Source organism: Tetrahymena thermophila, assembly GCF_000189635.1.
Source record: "Tetrahymena thermophila SB210 genomic scaffold scf_8254728, whole genome shotgun sequence".
NCBI classification, from domain to species: domain Eukaryota; phylum Ciliophora; class Oligohymenophorea; order Hymenostomatida; family Tetrahymenidae; genus Tetrahymena; species Tetrahymena thermophila.
In genome coordinates, this window is record NW_002476492.1 from 120,515 (window position 1) to 146,415 (window position 25,901).

At 22.6% G+C, this 25,901-nt stretch overlaps 8 protein-coding genes across 8 annotated transcripts; 3 read left to right on the plus strand and 5 right to left on the minus strand. All coding sequences in view use genetic code 6, as the record gives it.

Moving 5' to 3' along the window:
- Nucleotides 1-1,728: 1,728 nt before the first annotated feature.
- TTHERM_00835300 (hypothetical protein) lies at nt 1,729-3,984 on the minus strand (the record flags this gene model as incomplete). Its single annotated transcript, XM_001031293.3, has 1 exon — nt 1,729-3,984. The coding sequence occupies one exon, from the start codon at nt 3,982-3,984 to the stop codon at nt 1,729-1,731; it is 2,256 nt and encodes a 751-aa protein (XP_001031293.1).
- Nucleotides 3,985-9,538: 5,554 nt separating this feature from the next.
- On the plus strand, nt 9,539-10,144 carry TTHERM_00835330 (hypothetical protein; the record flags this gene model as incomplete). The annotated part of the gene is made up of 3 exons (XM_001031296.2): nt 9,539-9,676; nt 9,886-10,004; nt 10,120-10,144. The coding sequence occupies 3 exons, from the start codon at nt 9,539-9,541 to the stop codon at nt 10,142-10,144; spliced, it is 282 nt and encodes a 93-aa protein (XP_001031296.2).
- A 1,011-nt stretch (nt 10,145-11,155) lies between these two features.
- Nucleotides 11,156-11,628, minus strand: TTHERM_00835340 (U6 snRNA associated-like-Smprotein; the record flags this gene model as incomplete). The annotated part of the gene is made up of 3 exons (XM_001031297.3): nt 11,156-11,227; nt 11,303-11,373; nt 11,460-11,628. 3 exons carry the CDS (start codon nt 11,626-11,628, stop codon nt 11,156-11,158), a joined length of 312 nt encoding a protein of 103 aa, XP_001031297.1.
- Nucleotides 11,629-12,623: 995 nt separating this feature from the next.
- Nucleotides 12,624-13,516, minus strand: TTHERM_000835349 (ubiquitin family protein; the record flags this gene model as incomplete). Its single annotated transcript, XM_012796462.1, has 3 exons — nt 13,360-13,516; nt 12,939-13,289; nt 12,624-12,781 (listed from the first exon to the last, which is right to left on the minus strand). The coding sequence occupies exons 1-3, from the start codon at nt 13,403-13,405 to the stop codon at nt 12,624-12,626; spliced, it is 555 nt and encodes a 184-aa protein (XP_012651916.1). The 5' UTR covers nt 13,406-13,516.
- A 1,049-nt stretch (nt 13,517-14,565) lies between these two features.
- TTHERM_00835350 (ubiquitin-like Rad60 SUMO-like protein) lies at nt 14,566-16,496 on the minus strand (the record flags this gene model as incomplete). Its single annotated transcript, XM_001031298.3, has 6 exons — nt 16,220-16,496; nt 15,970-16,053; nt 15,566-15,831; nt 15,393-15,479; nt 14,841-15,144; nt 14,566-14,783 (listed from the first exon to the last, which is right to left on the minus strand). Exons 1-6 carry the CDS (start codon nt 16,368-16,370, stop codon nt 14,566-14,568), a joined length of 1,110 nt encoding a protein of 369 aa, XP_001031298.2. The 5' UTR covers nt 16,371-16,496.
- Nucleotides 16,497-20,512: 4,016 nt separating this feature from the next.
- Nucleotides 20,513-21,016, minus strand: TTHERM_000835369 (hypothetical protein; the record flags this gene model as incomplete). Its single annotated transcript, XM_012796463.1, has 1 exon — nt 20,513-21,016. One exon carries the CDS (start codon nt 21,014-21,016, stop codon nt 20,513-20,515), a length of 504 nt encoding a protein of 167 aa, XP_012651917.1.
- A 1,194-nt stretch (nt 21,017-22,210) lies between these two features.
- On the plus strand, nt 22,211-22,952 carry TTHERM_00835370 (GCC2 and GCC3 family protein; the record flags this gene model as incomplete). The annotated part of the gene is made up of 2 exons (XM_001031300.2): nt 22,211-22,221; nt 22,277-22,952. 2 exons carry the CDS (start codon nt 22,211-22,213, stop codon nt 22,950-22,952), a joined length of 687 nt encoding a protein of 228 aa, XP_001031300.2.
- Nucleotides 22,953-24,404: 1,452 nt separating this feature from the next.
- On the plus strand, nt 24,405-25,892 carry TTHERM_000835379 (cyclic nucleotide-binding domain protein; the record flags this gene model as incomplete). The annotated part of the gene is made up of 6 exons (XM_012796464.1): nt 24,405-24,547; nt 24,733-24,822; nt 24,942-25,031; nt 25,238-25,327; nt 25,496-25,585; nt 25,796-25,892. 6 exons carry the CDS (start codon nt 24,405-24,407, stop codon nt 25,890-25,892), a joined length of 600 nt encoding a protein of 199 aa, XP_012651918.1.
- Nucleotides 25,893-25,901: the final 9 nt, after the last annotated feature.

A 25,901-nucleotide genomic window follows, 5' to 3' on the forward strand; every position in this document is an offset into this window, starting at 1 on the left:
AGTCCTACGAACAAAAAAACAAATCAACTAGTCAATCAAACTCCCATAAAATTATGAATAAAAGTAAGGTCAGCTTGGTTGATGTAAATTTGATAAACTTGTTTGAAATCCAAGCCAATCGAACATAATAGAATTTTTTGCTGCTACCGCTGAAAATTTGCTACTGAAACAAAAAACAAAAGATTTTGGTTTAGTACAATTAAATTTTGTTTCGCTTTTTGAAATATTCAAATACTTTTTTTAGGGTTACTCTAGTTAAGATTTTGTTTGTATTTTCTTACATTAAATACATTAGATACAAAATAGTGAAAAAAGGAAAATAAATAAAGCAAAAAAAGTAAATAAATATACATCACTTCAATAGAAAGTAGTAAATAAATAGAAAGTGAATTCATAGATAGTAAGATATCAAGTAATAAAGATAAATAGAAAGAAGAAAGAAAGAAAGATAGATATATTGGTTGAAATAAGCATTTATTAAATCATTAAAACAAAATTTGAAGTCTTTATTTTTTTAATTATTTCTTTTTTTGAGTGAAATTGTTTATTTGTCTTTTGCTTTCTTTTGGCTGAAAATTTAATTTTACTTTGTTTCTCCCACAAAAAAATTGGTTTGATCTTTAATATTTGCTCTTTTTTTTAATGTGAAGATCACTTAAATAAATATGTATAGAGTTAATTAAAAAACAGAATCAATCATCTGTCATGATAATTGCCGATTTAAATAAGTTTAAAGTTAGAATCTTAAAATAAGAGAAATGCCAGAGTAAATTTTAATGCTTAATTGCAAACGTTTCTATTTTTATCTGGCTTGTTTAAGTAAAATACGAAGAAAAATTGATTGATTTTGTTTGGTTGTTTTAAATTAATGATATTTAGCTCAACAAAATATAAAAATATATATAATTTACTTCGAATATTTACAATTTAAACTGTTTGTTTCCTTTGATTTTTTGTTTGTTTATTTTTTTGCTTTTGTTTAGTGATTAATTTCTTATTTGATTTGATTTTCTTCTCTTTTTCCGAGCGAAAAGAAGTAAATTATTGCGATTAAGATATTTATTTATTTAATTTTTAATTTAGAAAGGAGTTAATAAGTAATAGAGATGAGTAAAGTGAGTAAAAGTGACTTTCTTTCAAGTATTTTTGCTCTATTTTTGCCATGCTCTGCAGTTAGCACACTGGAATAAGTTGTATTTTAAGGCCTTATCAGTACTTTTTTGTACTTTAAAGGTTTTTGTGGGAAGATTTTTCTGGTTTTGTTTCCAAAAATAATACTTATCTATTTTTTTTATTAAGTTTCTAGCATGCGTGCTAAATAAAATGTGTACTTTTGTAATCTGTATTTAAGTTAGTTAGTGAGTGAGTGTATGCTGTAGTTATTAATTACAAAGAGCGCGGGCAAATCATAGATAGTTCGTAGTTAAGTTTTAAGTGAGTAAAGAAGTGAAAGTAAAGTAAATTTATTAATTTGATATGATTATTATTAGTGAAAGGGTTTATTTAAAATGAGTGATTGATAATATTAGGGTATTGATATTATATATTTATTTATATTTAAATTTATGGTAGGGGAAAGGTTAAATCTGTGACATAGCAGGTTATACTTTATAGGAATTTTATTTATTATAAGCTTTTGCCAGCCTATTTTAATCAATTTATCAGATTTAAATTTACGTGAATTTGATTTAAACTAATATAACTAGCAAAATCAGAATTATTAATTTCTCAAAAGCGTTGGACTATCTTTCCAGCGTTCATTTTTTCCATTCCCTTGATAACTCTGTCAATGTACATAGATCTGATGGCTTGAATTTGAGAGTCATTTGAGGTATCGTTGAGACGCAAAGTTCTGTCTAAAATAAGGTAGATATATTGCTTTAAAATGTTGGTTTTTTGGATTTCAAAATAATTTTGGCTGTAGGGTAGAGATAGATCAATATCATAAATAATCTTGTGTAATTCAATATCTGATTAAGATTAACTGAGTTTTTAATAATTAGAAGCAGAAATTTGTAAAAACATTGTATTATAGTGAGCGTGAGAGTACTAGTCATTAACGATTGTATTTTTTATTAATTTCTTAGAAGAGTTTACTAATTTTGTGCTCATTGTATGGAAGAACTTGAAAATGGGTTGGGGCACCTTCAACTATAAAATAATTGGGTTGTTTAGAATGCTCAGTAAAACTCTCATAATTCTCTTGTTTAGGTTGTGGAATTTTGTGTCTTTAAGCATTTCCTTTTATGAGCGAACTTTCTTAAAATAGACTTTGTGGTTACTCTTAAAGCTATGTAAAATTTGCTATATTTCCTTTTTTAACACTTCTTCGTTAACGTTTGTTTCCAAGCTGATGTGGTTTGTAATGTCTTCGAAGTCAAGTTAGCCTTTCATTGTTTTAATTTTTTCGCTGATAGGAACACTCTTTTAAGTTTATTCTTATTTTTCGTTATTTTCTTCATCTTTGGAAGGATTATTTGAGAACAAAAGTTACTTCTTCAAGAAGTTTTCAATTGTGTTGACCAACTTTAAGTTTAAACGGAGGGAAGAGTGACCTTTCTTGATGAATCCGTGGAAGTTGTTGTATTCTCCTTCAGTTTCTTCATCAAAGTAATCGCTATTAATTGAATCAGAATCTTAATTAGGAGTATTTTTATTTCCATTTTATTAAGATAAAAGATTGATGGACTTGGAGAGGAATTGAGTGTTGAAGTTCAAGTTTTCTTCAATTTTAACTGAGTTCTTAGAAATATAGTTTTTGTTTTTTCCAGCACCAGCAACTTCGTTGTTTTACTTGTTATTGTCTTCAAAGGGATGAGTCAAATTGCCAAGAGGATCATCGCAATTTTTGTTATTTAATTGAATGATAGTTGTATTAATTGGGGATGAGTTGCAAATAATTTCGCTCTTGTTAGAATTCTTTGTACTTTATTATTCAACTTATTGTTCATTATTGAAAAATAATTATTCTAAGATTTCTCCCTATTCTAATTTTTAAGGTTCATAGGTATAAATGTAAGTAAGAGTATCAGCAATTCTGCTCACAGCAGGGTTTTTCTTCATTTTAGACATGAAATTGTTGCTGTTATCCTTGGAGATAAACTTATATCCACAAGAAGAATTAGAGTTTTTATGAGATAACTTGGGCTATTCTAGGCTGGATCTGATATCATTAATTTATATCTTTTGGGTATTGTCAGCATCTTCCTCTTGCTTGCTAAAGTAGTATTGTTATTAAAATTTAGGAAGTTCATTTTGGCTAAAAGTTTGTTGGACTGTCTTATCATATCCAAATTAAGAAGCTGCTAACAAAGGAGATTGAGATTGATTGAGAGGAACGTGATTTCTGTTCATGCTAGCTCTAGTAGTGCTATCTTCTAATTGCATAGAGAAATCAGATAAATCTAAATTCTTCTTTGTTTCGCTATCGCGAATATATTTGGCTTAAGAAAAATCTGAGAATCTGCTAAAGTTGCATTCAGGGAAGACTAAATTTGTTTCAGAGGTGGGATTATTCAAGTAAGAGTGAGAAGAAGCAGTTGTAGCGTTACTCATGTTGCTAAGTCTAGAAGTGTTTGCATTACTGTACAAACTGTTTGGGTTTTTAGCATTCAATTAATTTTGACTGTACATATTGTTTAAGCTGAGAAGAGGATTCTAATATTAATTTTAATTCAGCATTCCTAAATTTAAATGATTTGAAACGGATTGAGCGTTAATTTAATTATTGAATCCGTAGTGAGAAGAGATGTTATTGTTATTATTAAATAGAGAATTCTATTGAGGAGGTAAGCCATAAAAATTATTTTGAGACAATTATTATTGTTATTAGGCATTTTAAAGTAAGTGGTGATATTGAGTATCACTGTTAACAAGGTTCTACTTATTCAAAGCCATGAGCATCATAAGAAGCTCGTCCTTTTACTGATTTTGGATGATTAGCTATTCCAATTCAGCTTGCATTAATTGTTATCTATTGATCATTTTATATTATTGGATAATTACTATTAATAGAAAATTTGATTTAATTCAAAAAGTGCGAAAAATCTTTATTTTATCTAGAGTAATGTTCGAATTAATTAATTTTTTGCAAGTTTATTGAGTTCAAAGAGACAAAATTTTCAAAGCAGCAATGAAAGATTAATTAATAATGTTTAAGTAGTAGTTTGTGTGATTATATTGTTGTGAGTTTATTTGTTATTTTATGCTCTTATTTGAGTTCGTTTATAAATATTATTTTGCAATTTGTCCCCTTCCTACAAGTGAAATCAAATAGTTGAGTTCCTCAATTCCTGATTATTTATAATTTATCTTTTGTGATTTTTGTTTTTTAATTTTTGTAAATTAATTAAAATTTTTTTTTTTTATTAAAGCGTTAAGGAATCGCTTTTGAGACTGCTTCAGATCGATCTAGCTATTTTTAATTTATTTATTTATTTGTTTGTTAATTTGCTTTACTTTAATTAAGAATATGTAATTACTTTTGTGCCGTACAAAAAGTGGCTGTGTAATTTATTTTTGATGCCAAAGAATAATCAATATTTTTAAATAATTCGATTTTTAATAAATATCCCAACCATCATATTTGAATATTAAGTCACTTATTTTTTCAGCTAATTTTTCTCCCTTTTAATTTCGTATGTTCGCTTATTTTTAATTAAAACATAATTTATCTATAGATCTTCTTTTACCTTACCCTATTTCCGGTGTTACCTTTTTTGTTTCTTCTTTCAAGCTTCAATCTCATTCATTTCAACCCCTTTTATTTTTAATCATAAATTTTAATATTTTCTATCAGACTTGATAGATCCACCATTTTTCTAAACCTCTACTCCAAGGTTCTCTGCGAACATTTCTTCCTTTGTTTCTTAAAAAAAGAACCTTCGCTCTCCATTCGCTTTGTATCATCAGCTGAAATAGAAAGACTCATTAAAGCACCCAAGTATTATTGAGCTTGGAAAAAAATAAAAATAGCAGCTATTCTCTTTGCATCCACTTATCATTATTTAATATTAAAATCGAAATAGACTAATTAATATTTCTGTTTGATACTCTTTATTATAAACAAACAATCTTTACAGATTTATATATACAAATCCCATTTAAATTAAATTAATGAATAAATAAATAAATAAATAAAATAATAAGTGCATTCATTGTTTGAATAAATAAATCAAAAGATAAATAAGTAAATTGATCAATTGATTAATGTAAATAAATTTATTAATCAATAAATTATATGTAAATAAATATGTCCTTCTCTAATCGCAAATATATCAATCAACTAGTTAATAAAACATTTAGAGTTACAATTATATTCAATTTTTTAATTTACATTTAAAATAATATGAAAAATTATATAGTCCAATTTAAATGAAATGTACTTTTAATATTACTTTTGATCTATCCTTCATTATTTTTTATGCGCTTTTTTGATTAGATCACTTGAATTACTTTTATATTTGGTTTTTGCTCGCTCATTTTAATTTGAGGTAATTAAATTTGTTAGGTAGTTGCAAATAAATATATTTTTTTTTGATCATTTAATTAATAGATAATCTCCTCTGATATGAAAGATTTTAAATCAGACTCACTCATTCTCTTTGAACTTGTTTATTAACATTTTTCCATTTCTCCCATCCAACTTTTCATTCAATTTTTTGTTTCTTTTTAATCAAAGTTTTTCGTTTCAAAAACCTTCGATTATTTATTGCGAAGCCTCATTCCCTTCGCTTTTTACCCTGCGTTATGTTTTTTTATATACTGAGTATATTATTGAACATTTTTATTTTGATGATTTTTCAATTATCTTAATTAACCTTCCATTTCTGTTTAATTTTATTCTTCCATTCAAATCCTTCTCAAATTCAAAAATACTTTGCAGATACTCTAAAAATACTTTATTCTGTTTACAAGTTATTTGCATTTCACTAAACGCTTTGAGTTCTTTTTGAATGATATTTACTTTTTTATCGATTTCATAATTCTTTTATCATCCGTTCACCAATTAATCAATTCAAAAAATCACTTCAAATTCTTCCTCAACCAACGTTTGAACAGTTTTTAAATTATTTAAAAACTAGTTACATTCATCTTGAAGGATGATTATCAGTTAAGTCACTAATTGGATTCCTTCAAAAAACAGTTAGTACTGCAAATATTTCAAAAATTTATAGGTCATTAATTAAAGATACGAATCATATAATCTGTAATAATGCCATTGAGATCTATCTAATTTAATCATCTTTTTAATCTTGTTTTCTTTGTTGAAAAACATGAAAAAGAACTCTTCTAAACGAAATTTGCCATAACAATCTCATTTAAAAAACGCAAATCAAAAGCGGATACTTGAAGTTCTCAATTTCCTCAAATATCTTTTCTTTTATTTCTACTTTTGAACTAGTTTTAAGTAAATTTATAAAAGTAAATACGCTTTTTCTGCTAAATTTTTATGCTTCTAAACAATTTTGTTATTTTAAGCGATTTTTGTTTACTTTAACAGATATAATGCTAATGTATATCTTCGATTTTTAACATAAATTCTACTCTACATAGTTCATATTACATATAATTTTTGCAATCATAGCATTTGTTATATAAAAACAAAAAAAATGGTACTCTTATTCTAGATTTTAAAAATATTATCTCATAATAGTTAAAATAAATAAATACTAACAAAAATAATCTTTCAATCAATTTTGCTTATAAAGTTATTAAATTCAACGATTTATCAATTACAGCATTTAAATTAACTTATTACTATTATTACGAGGAAGCTAGCTAATTTCGTCATGAATTTTATTTATTAATGTGAAATAAAAATCACTATACTAAACAAAAACTCCACTTTTAAATAAACTTTTAATTAACTGATCAAAATTTAAATTATTTGCATCTTTCTTGCTTCTCTTTATAATTTAAATATCAAATGTCCACTATCATTAAATAACTTTCCTGGTAAAATCACAATTGGCATATGTAATTTAAATTTTTTTAAAACAACATCAAGCAAACACAAATTATTTTAAAGATGAAATCATATTTTGCTACAAAAAAGAGTTAATAGAATTTCTAAATATTTATTATAAAATTTAAAAAATTCAGCTAATTAAAAATCTATATTGAGCTATTTCTTTACCTACTTTCTTCCCTTAGATTTTAAAGATTGTTAGCATTTTTTATAGAAACATAACTTTGAAATAAATTTCAATAAATTTAATTTACAGTTTTATAACAAAAACATTTAATCATTTAAAAGTGTTTACAACTTTTTATTTGTTTAATAATTACTTACTTCATAATTAAATAAAGAAGAATTTTAAAATTGCTTTAATAACTTTTTATAGCAGCAACAATCAGTTTCCAATCTTAAACTAAAAATCATGAAATTTATATAAAATAAATTATTTTCATAAAAGCTTGTAATTATTAGCCCTAGTAAATGCTTATCTTCTTTAGATTTTAAATAAATTTTTTACAGAATTCATCATAATTTAGTTAATGAACTTCCTTTTAACTCAGCCAGTAGTTAAATCAAAATTTATGATTATAACTTCTAATTTAGAAAATTGATATAGCAAAGTAATAACAAAAAAAATAAATTAGCTTACTATGATAATTTGAAGGCTAACAAACAAACAAACGAATTCAATCTCTTGTATTATTAGATTAAAGCTAATAAAAATAGGTTAAAAATTCCTTTCATTCATACAAAAAATCAATTCTAAAAATAATTATTTACCTAAAAGCAATTTAAATTGTAAAAACTTATAAAAAAAACCTACATACAATAAATTTAGATTTAATAATTTAGATATATTAAATAACATTTAGCTACTATCATTTTTAAGCAAACTTATTTATTCATAATATTTACATCATAATCAGTTACTGTATATACTACTATTTATCAACTTATTATATGAGGTTTCCTTAAAATTTGAGGAATTTCTTATCCAAAAATCATAAAAAAATTTGAAGAACAAAATTTTTATTTAAAAGCATGTTAAATCTAATTAATACAAGAAAAATTATTAATTAAAAGAAAAAACGATTAATTAAAATGAAAGAAGTAATGATAAATTTACATTAGAACACTATATCTTAATCATAAGTTTAAGAAATTTTTTGAAAATAATTAGTAATATTTTCTTAAATCTTTGGTTAATTTATTGAATTGGGAAAATTTATCAACAAAATATTTTGAAATGTAAACTTTGATTCATTAATAAATAAAATTGGTTTAATATAAAAAAGTTTTTTATTTATTTGATAAAATAATTATTTTTTATTTATCTAATTAACGAAGTTGGAATTAGAACTCTTATATATGATCAAAAATCATTTTAATAATAAGACCTTGTATTGTCAGTTTATATAGATTTAAATACAAATTTGGTAAACATATTTAAATAATATATGAGATATAGTTCATTCATTTAATGATAAAATAATAAAATAAAAAAATATTTTTATATTTTTTTCAATTATTAGTAATTGAAATATTAATAACTATAATATCTCTCATTTCAAATAATTAAATTATTGCTAATCTTATGCTATTTAGCTTATAAAAAATATTACTTTAGTAGCTTAATTTAGTAAATTTAATTAAAATTTTCACATATATTCATATTATATTTCTTTCTATTTAAACCAAGCACTCATATGAATATGAGAGTAAACTTTATTTAATTATTTATTTTATTTTAAATAAGTTTTTTATTAGAAATTATTTTTTTTAAATAATTTTCCAAAATTTATAATTGTTCTTATTTATTTAATTGAAATATTAAGAACTGTAATAGCCCTCATGATACAAATTTAAATTAATGCTAATTTATTTTATTTAAATTATAAAGATATAACTTTTAATATGAATGAAGAACTTAAGTAAAATTTATTAAATTATACACATTATTCATTCATAAAATATTTCTTTCAATTTAAATCAACTGCTTGCTCATTTACTCATATGACAATTAACTTTATTTTCTTTTTTATTTTACTTTAAATAACTTTTTATTTAAAAACTATTGTTTTTTTTTAATTTTTCTAAAATTATTTAATTGTTCTAATTTATTTTTCAAATTTTATTATTACCATTTATTTTTTCTGAATCAATTGCTCTTATTTAATTTTTAGGAATTAAAATAAAATGTATTAGTTTTAAAGTTTCTATTCATTAAGATAAAAATAATTTCTTTTTCAATCAATTTTTATCAAAAGAATATGTTTGTTTGTTTGTTTGTTTGTTTGTTATTTTGTATTAATTTCAGATTTGATTTTTTGGTATTTAGATTGAAATGTTTTTTGTCATATATCTCTATTTAGGATTTTAGATTGGTTTATAAAACATAAGTATTTATCTATAAATGAATGAAATGAATGTATTTGCTAATTAATTTATTTATTTATTTTGTTAATTTCTTTCTTTCTTTTTGATGAGATTGATACATAATTTCCTTTTTAGAATGAATAAAAAATAAACATAAGTAATTCTTAAGAAAAATCAATCTATATCCAAAAAAGTATTCAAATGGTTTATCAAGGATTTAAAGTTTTAAGAAGAAACCCTACCTTCTACAATCCTAGAAGTGCTGGTATGGTTGCTCTCTCATACTTCGCTTATAGTTATTATGTTAATAAGTACTACAAGCCCTAAAATTCTAATTTCGTAAATAAATCAATAGACATTTGTTTAGAATAATTGCAATAATAATATTTTCATTAGTTTGGATAATATGTCCATGATAAATTAATTATAGAGAAATGAAAGATGAAAAAATCATCAAAAAAGTTACTTTTTATAGCTAATTTATAAATTGAATGCAATAGCATATATTCTTTTTAAAGCAGGGAATCATTTATTTAATTTAAATATAGGAAGAATACAACTCAAGCCATCCTCATAATCATGATGAAAAAGTGAGATAATATCATGAAAAGACTAACTAAGCCATTAGAGATGCTGTCTTAGAAAAGCGCGCTGAACATGATTAGAGGTTAGAATTTATAAATTAGTTTTAGCATACATAATAGAATAAAATATAAAAGATTTTAAATAGAAATATAAAAGATTCCTTCAAACATATTACCATTTATTAAAATAATAAATAGATTAAGAGAAGAAGCCAAGTTGTGATTTCTCAATGCATGATTGAAATTTTAAGCTTAAATAGAAATACTCCAAAATAGAAAAACAAGGAGATTGAGAGCAAATTTTATTAATTAAAAAATGAAGATTTATCCATTTTATTTGCACTTTCTCATTCGTACTTGTTAGTTTTGTAGGTTTTATGCATATTCATTCATTTATTCACTTCAAAATAAATTATTTATTGATTGATTGATTACTTACTGCTATCTATGATGAATTATTTTTAGATACAATTTTATTGAATTTATTTGCATGTTTGCAAATCATTTTATAATAGAAAATGAATCATGTTAGCATAGAAATTGTTCAAATTTATTATTAACTTGATAATATTTAATCAAAATAAAAAAATTAAAAGATTTTAAAATTAAAATTTGCTTTATCATTTTAAATAAATCTTTTATCAGTATTTATGTATGTATGAATACTTTCCTTTTTGTGCTTTTAAATTTATAATATAGTTTTAAATAACGAAATATATGTAGATACAGGAATAAGCAGCAAATATTGATTAAATATAAATATATCAATAGAAAATAATAGAAAATGTTAAAAAATAGCTATCATATATTATACTATTGAAAGCTTCTTTTTTATATATTCATATATTCGTGTAAATAATTAAAAATAAATTAGATTATGAGTTAAATATCATTGCTTAAATTATTAAAAAATTAAGTGAAAATAATATTAAACACAACAAGGAATAAAATTATTTTTTTTAATTTTTATTTTATTAATTTTTTTATCATTTATTTTTATTTTTTGGATGAATAAAATTAATTTTTATCAAATTAATATTTGGATGAATGAAATTAATTTTTAGAATATTTTTAAGATTTAATGAAGGAAAACTTTTTGATTTAAAACGTTTTAAAAACAGAATATTTGATTAAAATTCTATATGTCTACTAATTATTTTGTATTGAAGAACTTGTATAAATAATGAATTTTTTATATAAACTATAAAATAAATAAAGAGTAACCAGTCGACTATCACTATTCTTCCATGTTTACAAAAGGATTTTCAATTATTTCTGTGCCGCTCATTGGGAATATGGTAGAAACCTGTTCATTTTAATAATTTATTTATATTTATTTACTCATTTATTTAATTTATTTATTAAATAGATTTAAATTTACCAAAGTTCCTCTAACAACTACTAAATTCAACTTTCTTTTTTGTTCTGTCATCAAATAAGGATCATTTTTATCTATTTTAATAAAATATTTCAATTAAATGAGGCTTCTCCTTAAAACTATTTTTTTGCAGCAAATTCTATTTTAAAATTTAAATTACCTCTTATAGTTTCAACGCAATCATCTAAAATCATATTGAGTTAATTATCAAAACTTTTTAAAACACCTGTCACTTCTCTGCCTCCCTAAAATTTAACACGAATATCTTTTCCAACATATTAAGAAAGATTAATGATCGACTCTTTTTACTACTTTTAACCACCTGACATTTATCTATTTAAGTTATATTTATATGTATGTATGTATTTATGTATTATTCTAACTATCTTTCTACTTCTAATATTCGCTTAAAATTATGCTTTTGGGATATTTAATTAATTATTTTGCAATATTTGAAATTTTTATATCCAAAAGATATACATACATACAAATAAATATGTTAAAAGATATACAATAATCAGCAATTAATCAAACAATTTTTATTTCAGTTTTTATACTTAGTCTACCTTGCTCATATTAAATAATATTAATATTTAATTCATAAATATTTTTATGATCATTTTAGGTCAAACAAACTTTAACTTTTCTAATTTATGTTTTATATTTAATATATTTTCTGCATTTTTACATTAATAATTTATTTTTATTTTTTTGATATTTAATATAACACCAACTTAATTTAAAATTAATTTTTTAAATAGATCAATCTTTAGAAATGATTGAAAATTTAAAATAAGTATTTATTTAAGCATCATATCATCATAATATTATAAATAAGCTCACAAATATTTCTAGAAATTTTTCATACTCATAAATAGCTAGCTTAAAACTAAATTACCTTAATCACTCAATTTACCTGTTCTACAAAATCAGAAGTTATTTACAAAATCATAAATCTAATACTTAATACAAAATGCTTATTTATTTTGAAGACTTAAAAATAAAATAAAAAAAATTAGGGTAAATAAAATGATATCTAAATCAAACATTCATTTTTTTATCATTTTATATTTTATTGAAATACTAACAAAGAACTTTATATGAAAAATTTTTTAAATAACGAAGCTAAAAATTTAAAAAAAAGAAAACCTAATTCTGTTGAATACAGTGTAATATGATATTGATTAGTTTTATTTAGATTTTAAAACAATTAAGCTTAGCAGCAGACAATTAAAGACAGGAAGTAATATAAGAAAATGAAAGTAGTTATTAATTTATTATAAATATTAATTATATTTTATAATCTAATTCTAAGAAAAATATCTCAATTAGCTCTTTCTACTAAGCCAACTTCATCAATGTATTCAAGTTCCTTTTTCAAGAGACCGTTTCTAATGTTTTCCAAGTACAATCCAAAAGAATGATTAAGTTCTTCAGAAACACCATCATCATTATTCCATGTAACAACATTTCCTGAAGTTCCTATATTATTTAATAAACGCATTATATCATTGATAAAAATTAATTTCTTCCATTTTAATCGATCGATCATTAATTTTATTATCAGTTTATTAATAATTTGTTTTTGTTTTTCTATTCTAAAAGTTATCTAAATTGTAAATTCTAAAAGTAAAATTACCATCATTATTGCATTCAATAATTAAATAATTGCTGTCAATATCCTAAGCGACAGTGAGATAATTCTTTTTCCAGAAAGCGGAGACTGCATTGACTTCGTTTTATTCAATGATTTATTAAACAGAAAGAGTTTTATAAGAATCGTGAAGCTAGAATTTGCCATCAGCAACTTTAAGCAATGCAATTAAATCCTTAGGAATAGTGAGCTTAACATTATCCTAAAGATCATCTATTTGCTTATCAGTTGCAGGCTTAACAGATTGGAGGTCTTTTGCAACTGATTATGCATTGGTTTTGAACCAATCATTTAAATCTTTAATGCATTATTCAACTTCAGCTTGACTGATGTTATCTATTAATATTTTTTTATGGAAAATGGCTAAATTAGAGACTATAGTCCTTAATAATTTATATTTTATTACTTCCTCTTGGATTAGAGGTGACGACAACTTAAGTTTTCTTATCCATTTATTTGAATGCTTTTTATATTGCTGCTTGATTTTCTTTAAATAACTAACTAAATATCTTAATTTCTAAATTAATTAAATTATTAAAAATATAATTTTAAGACTGTTTTTCTGCAAAAATAAGGTAATTTATTAAATTAATCACAAGGTCCTAATAAAATTTTATTCCATTCCAGTTTTATTGTTAAAAGATTAGAATTCTTTCAAAATAAATACTTCTATGAATAAAAAATTTTGCTATAAAAAATAAATTATTAAATAGCTAACTATAAATAGTTATTCCGTTTTGATGCCCATTTTGCATCAATCTTAAGGAAATTACTCTTTATTTTTTGAAAAATTATTCAAATTAGTTTTATTTTGATGGAAAATTTAACTATTAATCATATTATTAATCCTAATTTTAAAAATGAAATATTTTATTTATAATTAAATCTATTTTTAAGAATTAATTTGCTTAATTTTTAAATAAATAAATTATTTTTTTTTTTAAACAAGTAAAACAATAATTAAAAAATTAGTTTTTAAATATAAAAATAATATTTTTATTCATTAACTTGACTTCTAATCTAAATAAATTAAATATTTGAAGTCTCAAAAATAAGTGATGCAAATAATGTGATTTTTTTAATTTTAAAACAAAAAAAACCATTTAACGAAATCGAAATAAGCAATCTATTTAAAGCTAATTTATCTATTATCATAAATTAGTATTTAATAAAAAATAAACATAAAAAAACTAAAAATAAAAATGTAAGAAATATCATCATAAAAAAAATAAATATAATTAAATTTCTTTTTTTGATTAAAAGAAATAATTATAAAAAAACTAATTTATTTATAAAAAAAGAGTAAAAAAGGCATTGTTTTCAAAAAATAAATTAAATTAATGTATGATTTTTATGAAAGTTTGAATTTATTTATGAATATTTGGATAAATCAAAAGAAATATCAGAAAAAAATATGAAAAGATAGAAGGGAAAAGGAAGAAAAAATAGAACGATTGGGAAGGAGCTTACTTACTTATCAATTTACTACAATATATAAAAAGAATATTTAATTAGAATAAAATTGCTTTTAAATTATCTAACTGTTTATTATTGCTTTGTTTATTTAAATTATCATATTTATTTAACTGGCTAAAATAAATGTATTTATTCTTCAACCAAGCATGTTTAAAATACGTTCAATAGCAGCTTCAACGTTACCACCTGTAGCCTTAAGAGCTTCAAGGTTAACTTATTTGTTAGTAAAACCCATAACTTCTAATTGAGCTAACTATTCCTTATATTTTTCTTCAGGAGGGGTGTTGTCTTATTGAGCAGGAGGGAATCCGAAACCTCCTAAGCCGCCCATACCACCCATTCCTCCGAATAAAGCTATTAATTAATTCAAAACAATTTTAATAAAATGTGATAAAAAAATATTGAATTTACGATTGTTTAACAATTGAGCAAAATTGAAAGGAGGTAATTAACCAGGTTACTATTATTATTATTATCCTGTTTATTAAGTTCCTTATTATCCCTATTATTATGCTTATTATTATGCCTATTATTAAGGTTATTGTTAACCAAAAGCACCTAAACCACCGAGTCCTCCTAATCCGCCAAGTCCTCCTAGACCACCAAGGCCTCCCATGCCACCCATGCCACCATTATTACCCATCATTTGCATGGCATTTTGTAAGAATTAAGGGTTACTAATCATTTAAATCATCATGGGGTCAGAAAGCATTTACTAAATAATTAATTAATAAAAACCATTAAATAAATTGATTTTAAAAATTCAATATATTTTAAATATATTCTGAAATCTTTATCTGCTAATTCCTTTTTTTATTATTTTATTGAAAACTTCATTTATTTAATTATTCATTCATTTATTTATCTACTTTTTTGTTTTTTTATTCTTTAATTTCTTTGCTCATTTCTAACTTTTTTGCTTTGTTTTATTTATTTATTGATTTAAAGAGTTAAATTTCTTACTAAGAGTTGAGGATTTTGTTCAAGCATTTATCTGGTGTAAGGATTCTATTGGAGCATTTGTTGGAGAGCTTATGGGTTGGAAAGCATCTGTTTGTTAATAAAATTAGATATAAATAACATTATAAAACATGCGTATTTGTGTTTAAAAAGTCAAATTATGAAAAGCTTATTACCTATTACATCATTTATTGTACTTAAGGAGATTGCATAGCTTAGGCAAGGTCATTAGGGTCAAGTTAACCATTAGCTCCCAAACCTCCGAGACCACCAAGACCGCCAAGTCCACCAAGTCCTCCTAAACCTCCCAAAGAGGCAAAGGGATTTTAACCTTAACCAGCATTCAAGTTGTTAGGAACTTGACTTGAAGTAGATGAAGAGGTTGTATTAGTTGTAGAACTGGTTTAAGCATTAGTGGTGTTGCTATTATCAGCTTCATTAGCTAATTATTATTTTTTAAATAAAATTATTGCTCAAAATTCTAAAAAATATTTAGTTTAAGTAATATAAAATGTCTTGCTTGCTAAGTGAACATTTTATATTTGCTATGAAAACCTTTTGTTAATTAATGCTTGCTTACGCTTATTAATGATAATGTGCATTGTGTTTCCATCAATAACTTTGTTATGTTCCAAAGTTTCTTCATCATTCTTCAACCATTTTCCTATAAATTTGGTTAATAAAAACAAAATAAGTCAATTATTCAAAAGTAAATTGCGAAAGAAATAAGCTTTATTTTGTTATTCTGTATAAAATCTTATCTCTGTTTGATCTTTTTGCTTGATTGCAAAAAATCATGGACAATAAAACAAAATATCTAAAAATTATACCTTTGTAAATCAGCTTAATGTGACCAGTTTCGCAATTCTTTTCCTTAGCAATCTTTTCCTTAAACTACAAAACAGTGGCCTTAGGGTCAATCTTAATTTCAAAGGTTCCTTCATTGGAAAGTTTTAGTTTTACAATAATTTCTCCTTCCATTTTCTATTTTTTGGTTTTTTTTGAGAGTTGTTTTGATAATTTTTTAAATTTACTTAAAATTTACTTAAATTCTTTATTATTTATTTATTTATTTTCTTCAAATAGCTTAGCTATATAAATAAATAAATAGAAAATTTTCTATCAACTTGTTTATTTATCAATTTCCTTTAACTTTGTTTGACTGATAATTTGCATTATGCAAATTGTCTATTTTTAATTTATTGATTTTGTATTGTAAATTTATTACAAATGTATCTATCTATTTATTTATGCATTTATTTATTTTTTTTTCTTTTCTCTTAATCAGCATCTTCTTTGTTTATTTCATTGATTTTATTTATTTATTTCTTTTTTCATTTAAACAATTTATTCATTTTCACAATAGAAAGAAATTTCAAATCTTCAGAAACGATTTAAGCTTTATGCTCTCTGATTTCTATTTTCTTTTGGAATCCTTCTTTTTTCTAAATTCTAATTATTTCTTTCATAAATCCTTAAATTTAAATTTAATAACAGGAGTTCTTTTCATTTTAATATGCTAAATATTATTTTTAAACTACTTAATTTTTGCAAAATATTTTAAGTTCATAATAAATAAAAAAAATATTAATTAAAATTGCTAAAAAAAAATATTTCAGCAATAAATTTATATTTATATCATTTTTAATCTTGAGATTAAATTTCCTATCAAACATTTTTAAGTCATTCTTCTTCATCCTAGTCTATTTCTTCTAAATTGATGTAATTGTTGAATAATAAATAATTTAATAAATATTTTTTAAACGAATCTTTGAGTTGTTATTTTATAAATATTAAATGTATATAAAATATTAATTTATTTCTTTGTAAAAATGTAGTATTAAAAAAGAAATTATCAGTAAAGAGCAAATGATAAATAGTTTATTTATTTATTTATAATAATATTTATTCACATCAAAAAATCTATATTTATTTCTCAATTTAAATTCCTTAAAAAATATTTTAGTTCATAATAACTTAAAAAAAAGTAAGTTAAATTAAAATTGCGAATAAAAAATATTTCACCAATTAATTTATTTTTATATCATTTCTAATCTTGAGATTAAATTCCTTATCAAACATTTTTCAGTCATTTTTCTTTATCCTAATTAATTTCTTCTAAATTAATGTAATTCATGGATAATAACTTAATACATATTTTTTAAACGAATCTTTGAATTGTTATTTTCCAAATGATAAATGTTAATAAATTATTAATTTAGTTCTTTGTAAAAATGCAGTTTAAAAAAAAAAAATTAATCATTAAAGCACAAATGATGAGTAGTTTATTTATTTATAATAATACTTATTCACATCAAAAAATCTATATTTATTTCTCAATTTGAATTCCTTTATAAATATTTTAGTTTATAATAACTAAAAAAAAATACAAATTAAAATTGCGAATAAAAAATATTTCACCAATTAATTTATTTTTATATCATTTCTAATCTTGAGATTAAATTCCTTATCAAACATTTTTCAGTCATTTTTCTTGATCCTAATTAATTTCTTCTAAATTGATGTAATTCATGAATAATAGCTTAATAAATATTTTTTAAACGAATCTTTGAATTGTTATTTTCCAAATAATGAAGGTATATAAAATATTAATTTAGTTCTTTATAAAAATGTAGTTTTAAAAAAGAAATTTATCATTAAAGCGCAAATGATGAGTAGTTTATATATATTTATAATAATACTTATTCACATCAAAAAATTTATATTTATTTCTCAATTTGAATTCCTTTTTTAATATTTTAGTTCATAATAACTAAAAACAAAACTAACTGAAATTGTGAAAAAATATAATATTTCACCAATTAATTTAATTTTATACCATTTCTAATATTGAGATTAAATTCCTTATCAAAAACTTTTCAACCATTTTTATTGTTTCTAGTTAATTTCTTCTAAATTGATGTAATTCATGGATAATAACTTAATAAATATTTTTTAAACGAATCTTTAAATTGTTATTTTCTTAATGATGAAGGTATATAAAATATTAATTTAGTTGTTTGTAAAAATGTAGTTTTAAAAAAAGAAATTATCATTAAAATGCAAATGAAAAGTAGTTTATTTATTAATAATACTTATTCAAATCAAAAACTCTTTATTTATTTCTTAATTTGAATTAATTTATATTCACATTTATTTTTACCCACAATAGCTAAAAAAAATTAATTCATTAGAAAAAAAAAAATATCAAAAGAAAGTTTACTAACTTTATCTGTTTGTAAATGATATTTTATTTTACATAATAAAGTAATCTTTTAAAATTCATTAAATTCATTTCTTTTATTATTATTTTTCTACTATCAAATTTTCTATAAAAAGAGTTTTTATAATAACTAATTTACTTAAAACATATAAAAGCTTCTTTACTTTGATTTATAAGTTTACTTCTTGAATCAATAAGTCCAGAATTTGATGATAAATCATTATTATTATTGAATATTAACATTTTTTATAAAATGTATTTTTATATTAGTTTTTATTAGAATTTACAATCAAAGAATTTTAGGATCAAGGGGGAAAATCAAGACTTAACTTGTAAATTTTTAGCCTTTCAAGCCTTTTGATAATTGATTTTGAGATAATAATATAAGTAAAATTTTTTTTTATCCCTCTGACTTTATATATCAGATTGTAAGTACTCTAACGTAATTATTAATAAAAGATTTGAAATTTAAAATAACTTTTTCACTCAATTAATATAGAATTATATAAGAGTTCATGCATTTTAGTTAAATCCTAAAAACTTAATTTCTATTTTAAATTAATGGTAAAATTGTATTTATATAGATAGATTTCCATTAAAATACTTATGAAAATCATCATAACTCTTCAATAATCATTTTAAAAAATAAGATAATTCATTGCAGAGCTATTTTTATTATTAGAAAAGGTGAGATTAATCAAAATTCATTTAAATAATACAAAATAAAAGATTTGAAATTTAAAATAACTTTTTCACTCAATTATGATAGAATTTTATAAGAGCTCATCCATTTTAGTTAAATCCTAAAAAACTCAATTTCTATTTTAAATTAATGGTAAAATTTTATTTATTAAGTTTTCCATTAAAATATGTATGAAGATCATCATAATTCCTCATAATCATTTTAAAAAATAAGATAATTCATTGCAGAGCTATTTTTAATATTAGAATAGGTGAGATTAACAAAAATTAATTTAAATAATACAACTAAAAATTGCCAATTTTTTGTATAATCAAAAATTTTCTTTATTATACTTATTTCCTTATCTCGAATCTTTTTGATATTCATCTAAAGTATTAAAAAATCATTTTAAAAGGATTTAAAGGGCTACATTATTCTATATTCCTGATTTTTAAGCTAGATTTCTTGACTTTAAACATGTTTTAATTGATTTTTAATATTTTCACTTTACTTATAAATCATATTTTTTTAGATCTTTTAAAATTTGCATGAAATAACATTATCAGCTTTTTTAAAAATGAATGATAAATGCTTTTATAAGTTTTGTATTGATTATAGAAAAAAAAAGATTGATTTAATATATTTAAGAACGATTAGATTATCATACAAATTTTAATTAAAAAATTAGATTTTCTTGTAAGTGTATATTAATATTTCTGTAACAAAAACTTGTGTTTTAAAAATTTTGATATTAAAAAAGATATTGAAGCTGAAAATAATTAAAAGGAAGAAAAAGGTAAATTTTTAATTAAACAACTATTGATGAATTTATTTGTAACTCAGGAAGTCAATTTTTTTTTTCTTCCTTTAATTAAAATAAAGCTGAATTTATATTTTTACCATTTAATAAGTGATTGGTTGTAATTATAATTTTTCTTATGAATAATGCCTCAAAAATTTAATTAAGATAGTAACCTTTAGAATATATCAATCAATTAATTAATTTACTAATAAAATATAATAAAAGAAGAGAGAATTATTTAATTTAATTACATTATTCAAACGAAGGTGAAAAAACAAATATCATTTATATACTTATACATAAAACGTAAATATTTGAAGTTATAGAAGATAGTATTTCAGATTATAGAAGATAATATCTTGTGGTATAAATAGATTGAAAACTCTAATTTAGATATAAACAAATTAATTAACCAATCAAAGCATACAAAAATTTAAATTAAATGAAAAAAGTTAACATTTGCCTTGTTCTTTTTGTGCTATTCTAAGTCTCCTTTTAGTACTGCCACTATTCGACTAAACCTGACTAATTAAATAGTGGAAATTGCATATGCCTTGGCGGATTTTATTCTATCTCTGCTAGTTGTGTAAAATGCCCAACTAATAGTTCTACTATTTAAGTATCCAACTCTATATCAGACTGCAAATATTGTACCTCTCCTTCATACTATTTGTCTTAGGCAGCAACATCATCTACAGGTGCAGTATGCTTATTATGCCCTAATAACTCTGCAGTTCAATCTAATACACCTTCATCACCTCAAGATATTAGTGATTGCAATTAATGTTAAGCTGATTATTATATTTAGACTCCAGCAGTTCCACCTTAAAACGGTAATCCTGGCTAAGCTGCGGTTTGCGTTAAGTGTCCAAATAATACAAAAGGCATGCTTATGACTTAAATCTCTTAATGTGTTTCATGCAATTAAATATTTCTTAGAAGGCTACAAATTCCCAACCTGCAGTTTGTTCACTTTGTCCAAACAATTCTTCAAATTATTACGATGTGCCTTCTCAAGTTTAAAACAATGTTAAAGATTGTGCTGCTTGTATGCCATACTATTATGATACTAATTAGTCATATGGAAAACCACCTGCTTGTGTAAAATGCCCTCCAAACACATATAGCACAGGTATGAGTGTTAATTCACCTAATTAGTGCATATGTACTACAAACTATTATATTACAGCTGCAGCAACAAGCTCTTCTCCTCCTACTTGTTTTCCATGTCCTAATGGTTCTGGAACATATGTAACACTTTTTATACCAGGAGATTAATCTCAATGCGACATTTGCTAAGCTGGTTACTACATGATCGCCCCTCACTAAGATCCTGTGAATGGAAATCCTGGAACTGCAGCCTAATGCCAATAATGTCCAAATAATTCTTCTTCTGACCCTGGAATTTCAACTTCTGTTTCAAGCTGTAATTAATGCTAGCTGAATTTTTACATGCAAACGGCTGCTACATCTACTACCTCCGCTATTTGCTAACCTTGCCCTACTAATACTGGTACTTTAAATCCTGTAACTTAGTAAGGAGATGCCACTTAATGTTCCGTTTGCATACCTGGTTATTACTTGACATAAGCATTTTAAATAGGATAAACTGCATAATGCTAAAAATGTCCTCCTGGATCTACTACAATATAAGGCATTAATACTGCTTGCTATTGCTATGACTAGAATGCAACATGGTCATCAAATGCTAATTCCTGCTCATGTAATCAAGGTTATATTGGAACCCCAGCAACCTCAGCTGATGCTTAAGGATGCACTCCTTGTCCTGCAGGTTAATACTATTAATCTGGAAGTTGTGTTGATTGCTAAGTTGGATACTACTCAAGCTCACCTGCAAGTCTTTCATGTACCCAATGTACTGCTGGTAATTATGCTTAAGGAACAGGAAATAAATCTTGTACTAGTTGTCCAAGTAATACAACTTCTACAGCAGATTTTTCAGGCTGTAAGTGTCCAGATTCAAGTGCTGTGTTTACAAACAATAGCTGTGTCTGTCCTTAAGGCTATTCAGGAACCCCATCAAGCTCATCAAGCTAAACTGGATGCTCACCTTGCCCAAAAGGTCAGTATTCAAATTCTTCTACTTCTGGAGCATGTACTCCTTGTGCTGCTGGATATTTTGCAGCTAGTACTGGAAGTTCTTAATGTTAATAATGCAGTGATGGTTAATTCGCTTCTGGTACTGGAAATACTTCATGTTCAACTTGCGACACAGGCAAAACAAATACTAAAGATTTTTCTGATTGTTAATGCATTGATCCTAACTCTAAATTGAATGGAGGTAGCTGTGTTTGTAATCCAGGCTATATCGGAACACCAGCTGCCTCAAAAAATTCTTTGAATAGCTGTACAGCTTGCCCAGCTGGATAATTTACAGATTTAACATCTGGAAAATGCTCTCCTTGTATTGCTGGAACATTTTCAAATGGATAAGCTAATGTAAATTGCACTTAATGTAGCTCAGGATAATATGCAAGTGGTACTGGAAATACGGCCTGTAGCAACTGTGGATCAGGATCTACTAACACAGATGATTTCACTGGTTGTAAATGCTATGATTCAAATGCAGTAACATGGTCTGCAGATAAAAATTAATGCTTATGTGCTGCTAACTTTTATGGAGATGCAAGTTAAGCTACTAGTACTTCAAAAACTTAATGTACTAACTGTCCAAACAATACAACAGCAAAAGCAGGAGCAGCTAAAACTCAAAAAGATTGTTAAAATCCTTCCTCTTCTTCTTCTTAGAGCTCATAAAATAACTAATAAAATAGTTAAAAAACTTACTCTTAAATTATATAAATATCGATATTAGCTCTAGTATTGCTAATATGAATAAAATTTATTATTTCATTATAAATGTTACTAATATTTATTTTAATTGAAATTGTATTCTTAAATAAATATTTGTGAAATATAATTTTTTAGTTTTTTTTTATTTTTATTAAATTTATTTCATTAAAATTGTTTTTATATTTAAATTAGGACTAATTAACTCATAAATTAACAATATTTTTAGAAAAAATAAACCTCAATTTTAATATGATTTTGATTTTTTAAGTTAGAAAGCTTTCAAATAAATAATAATATCTAAATTAAAAAGAGAGAAAAACAATTTTAATATTTTTTTAGATAATAATTATTTGTTCTAAATTCTTTAATTTATTCCTTCAAAATAATTGGGGGGGGGGGAGGGTCACAGCAGGTACCCATTCATTTTTTAATAGAAATTTTACATTTATTCAAAAATATTTTATAATTTCATTAAAAGATGGTTTACTAAAAATAAAATTAGTTTTATGGTAAATACTAATCAAATATTATTATTATTAACAATTAAATAAATTTAAATTTTATTATTATTATTAACTTGTAAGAAAAATGATTGAATAAAAAATTATTTTTTCAGATCTCTAAGAAGTAAGCAAAAATAAATTTATTAATTAGCAAGTTAATAATATTTTTATTGCATAAAAAAAGTTTATAAACTCTAGCTTAACTTCCACTTCTTAACTGAATATTAAGCTAATGTAATATTATTAAACTTTATAATTTTTTAATTTTATTATCTTTGATTGAATATTAAATTTTCTTTACAAAAAAAGGAACTAAAAAATAAATCAAAAAGATTTATCTGATTTGAGTCTAGCTTTAGAAAAATATACTAACCTCTAAACTTTAAAAATTAACTTAAGGTTTTTTAAAATTAAAATTTGTTAAATAAATAAATACTTAATTTTACATTTTTAAGAAAAATTGTTGACAACAATTTAATATTTATATAAATTTTAATAAAAAATAAAATTATTAATTTCTAATTTTATTAATATAAAAAGTGACAACAAAATTGATTCAATAAATGCATACAATCTAGTAGCTGGATTAACTAATTTGCCTAATATCTAATACCTATCTCTCAATTTCAAGTAAATTTGAATGAAAAATATGGTTAATTAAGAAAAATAAAATTTAAAAAGAATAACATAAAATAATTTATCCATTACTTCTTATACAAAATCAACTAATTTATTTCGAACTTCTAATTAGCAAAATCGCTATGTTAATGAATTAATGAGTAATATTAACTCAAAGTTAATTATTGAAAATAAATCAATAAATTTCTCATTTTTTATCTGAAGCATAAATTTAAAATAGTGATTTCTATTATATAATAATTTTAAATCATCATATTTCAGCCAAAATAATAATTTTTTTAACTATTTAAATACTCTCATATTGAAACATAAAATTTAGATAAATTTAAATAAATAAATAAATTCAATTTGAATGACAAATTTACATTTGAAAAAGCTGATATAAATTAATTTGTATATTTTTAGTTAGAATAAAGTAGGTTCATAAGGTGTATCAAACTTAGCTTATCTACTACCTAAGTTTTTAAATCTCTCAAAACTTACTCTGAAACTGAGGTATAAATGAATTAATATTTTTATCTTTATTTCAAGGGGACATATTTCTCAATTTTTTTCATTTTTTTTTTTAATTATATAAAAAATATTTTATATTTTTTCTTTAAAAATATTTTTTCAGCTCAAATTATCCTCCCCTATTATAAATAAATATAAATATATTATTATAATAATTTTTATAAAAGCGTTAATAAAGTAGCAGTATTAGGTGCAACTAGTCTTGCATCTTCTTTAATTGATTGCAAAAATATTAAAACTTTGAAATTAATTCTTTCGTAAGAATTTTTTTAATATTAATATTAATTTATTTTAAAAATTGAATTTCATTTTAGTTTTTATAAAATATTCAATTTTATTGCAATTATAATTAATAATAAATTAAAATATTTTAAAGTCATAATTTTATAGATTTTAAGGCTATTTCTGGTTTCTGTCTTCATTTATCAAAATGTACTTAATTGAACGCTCTGTAGCTTTTTTTAGAGTAAAAAACTATTATTTATATTAAATTTTTAAACTTATCTTAATTTATGAAATCAAAATAAATAAATTTAACTTAAAAAAAATACTTTCATAAATTAATTAATAAATTTAATTTATAAAATTTTATATCGTTTTGAATTTAAATATGAAACATTTGCAAACTTATTAGCTAATAAAATAATTAAAGTTTATTAAAATAAATTTTAGATTTAATAATATAGGCCCATAGGGAGCTTAAGAATTAGGAAATGCCTTAATTGGATGTTATAATCTTTAAAGTCTTAAGCTAGATATTACGTAATGAATTAATTCATTTTTATTTTTATTTCATCAAATTAAATTTATTATTTAACTTTTAAATTTGTTTAAATAATGGTAAAAAATAAAAGTTATTCTCAATTAATTAATCAAAGCAAAAATATATATATATTTTTTATTAATTTATTTAAAATTAATTTTCAACAGTGGCAATTCAATTGGTTCGAAAGGATCAGCTGTTTTAGGATAAATTCTAAAGAATTCAAAAAGCATTTCTACTTTTTCTATTAAGTTTATGTAATGAGATTTAATTTAAATTTATTTTAGTCATTTAAATTATTAAAAGTAATTGTTATCTTCTTTATTATAGCTTGAATATTAATTTTTATTTATTTCTAGATTTAAGCAAAGCTTATTCAATAAATAGTTTAAGATTTACCCTTATAATAAATAAATATTTGAATTTATTTAAGATTTATATTAATTCTAAGAAATAAAATATTCTAGTGATAATTCAAATGATGATTTAGGGCAACAATAATTTGTAAGAGGTATTTTAAAAATGAAAAGGCTAGTAACAAAGCATATTTAATTTTATTTCTGAAAAAAATTA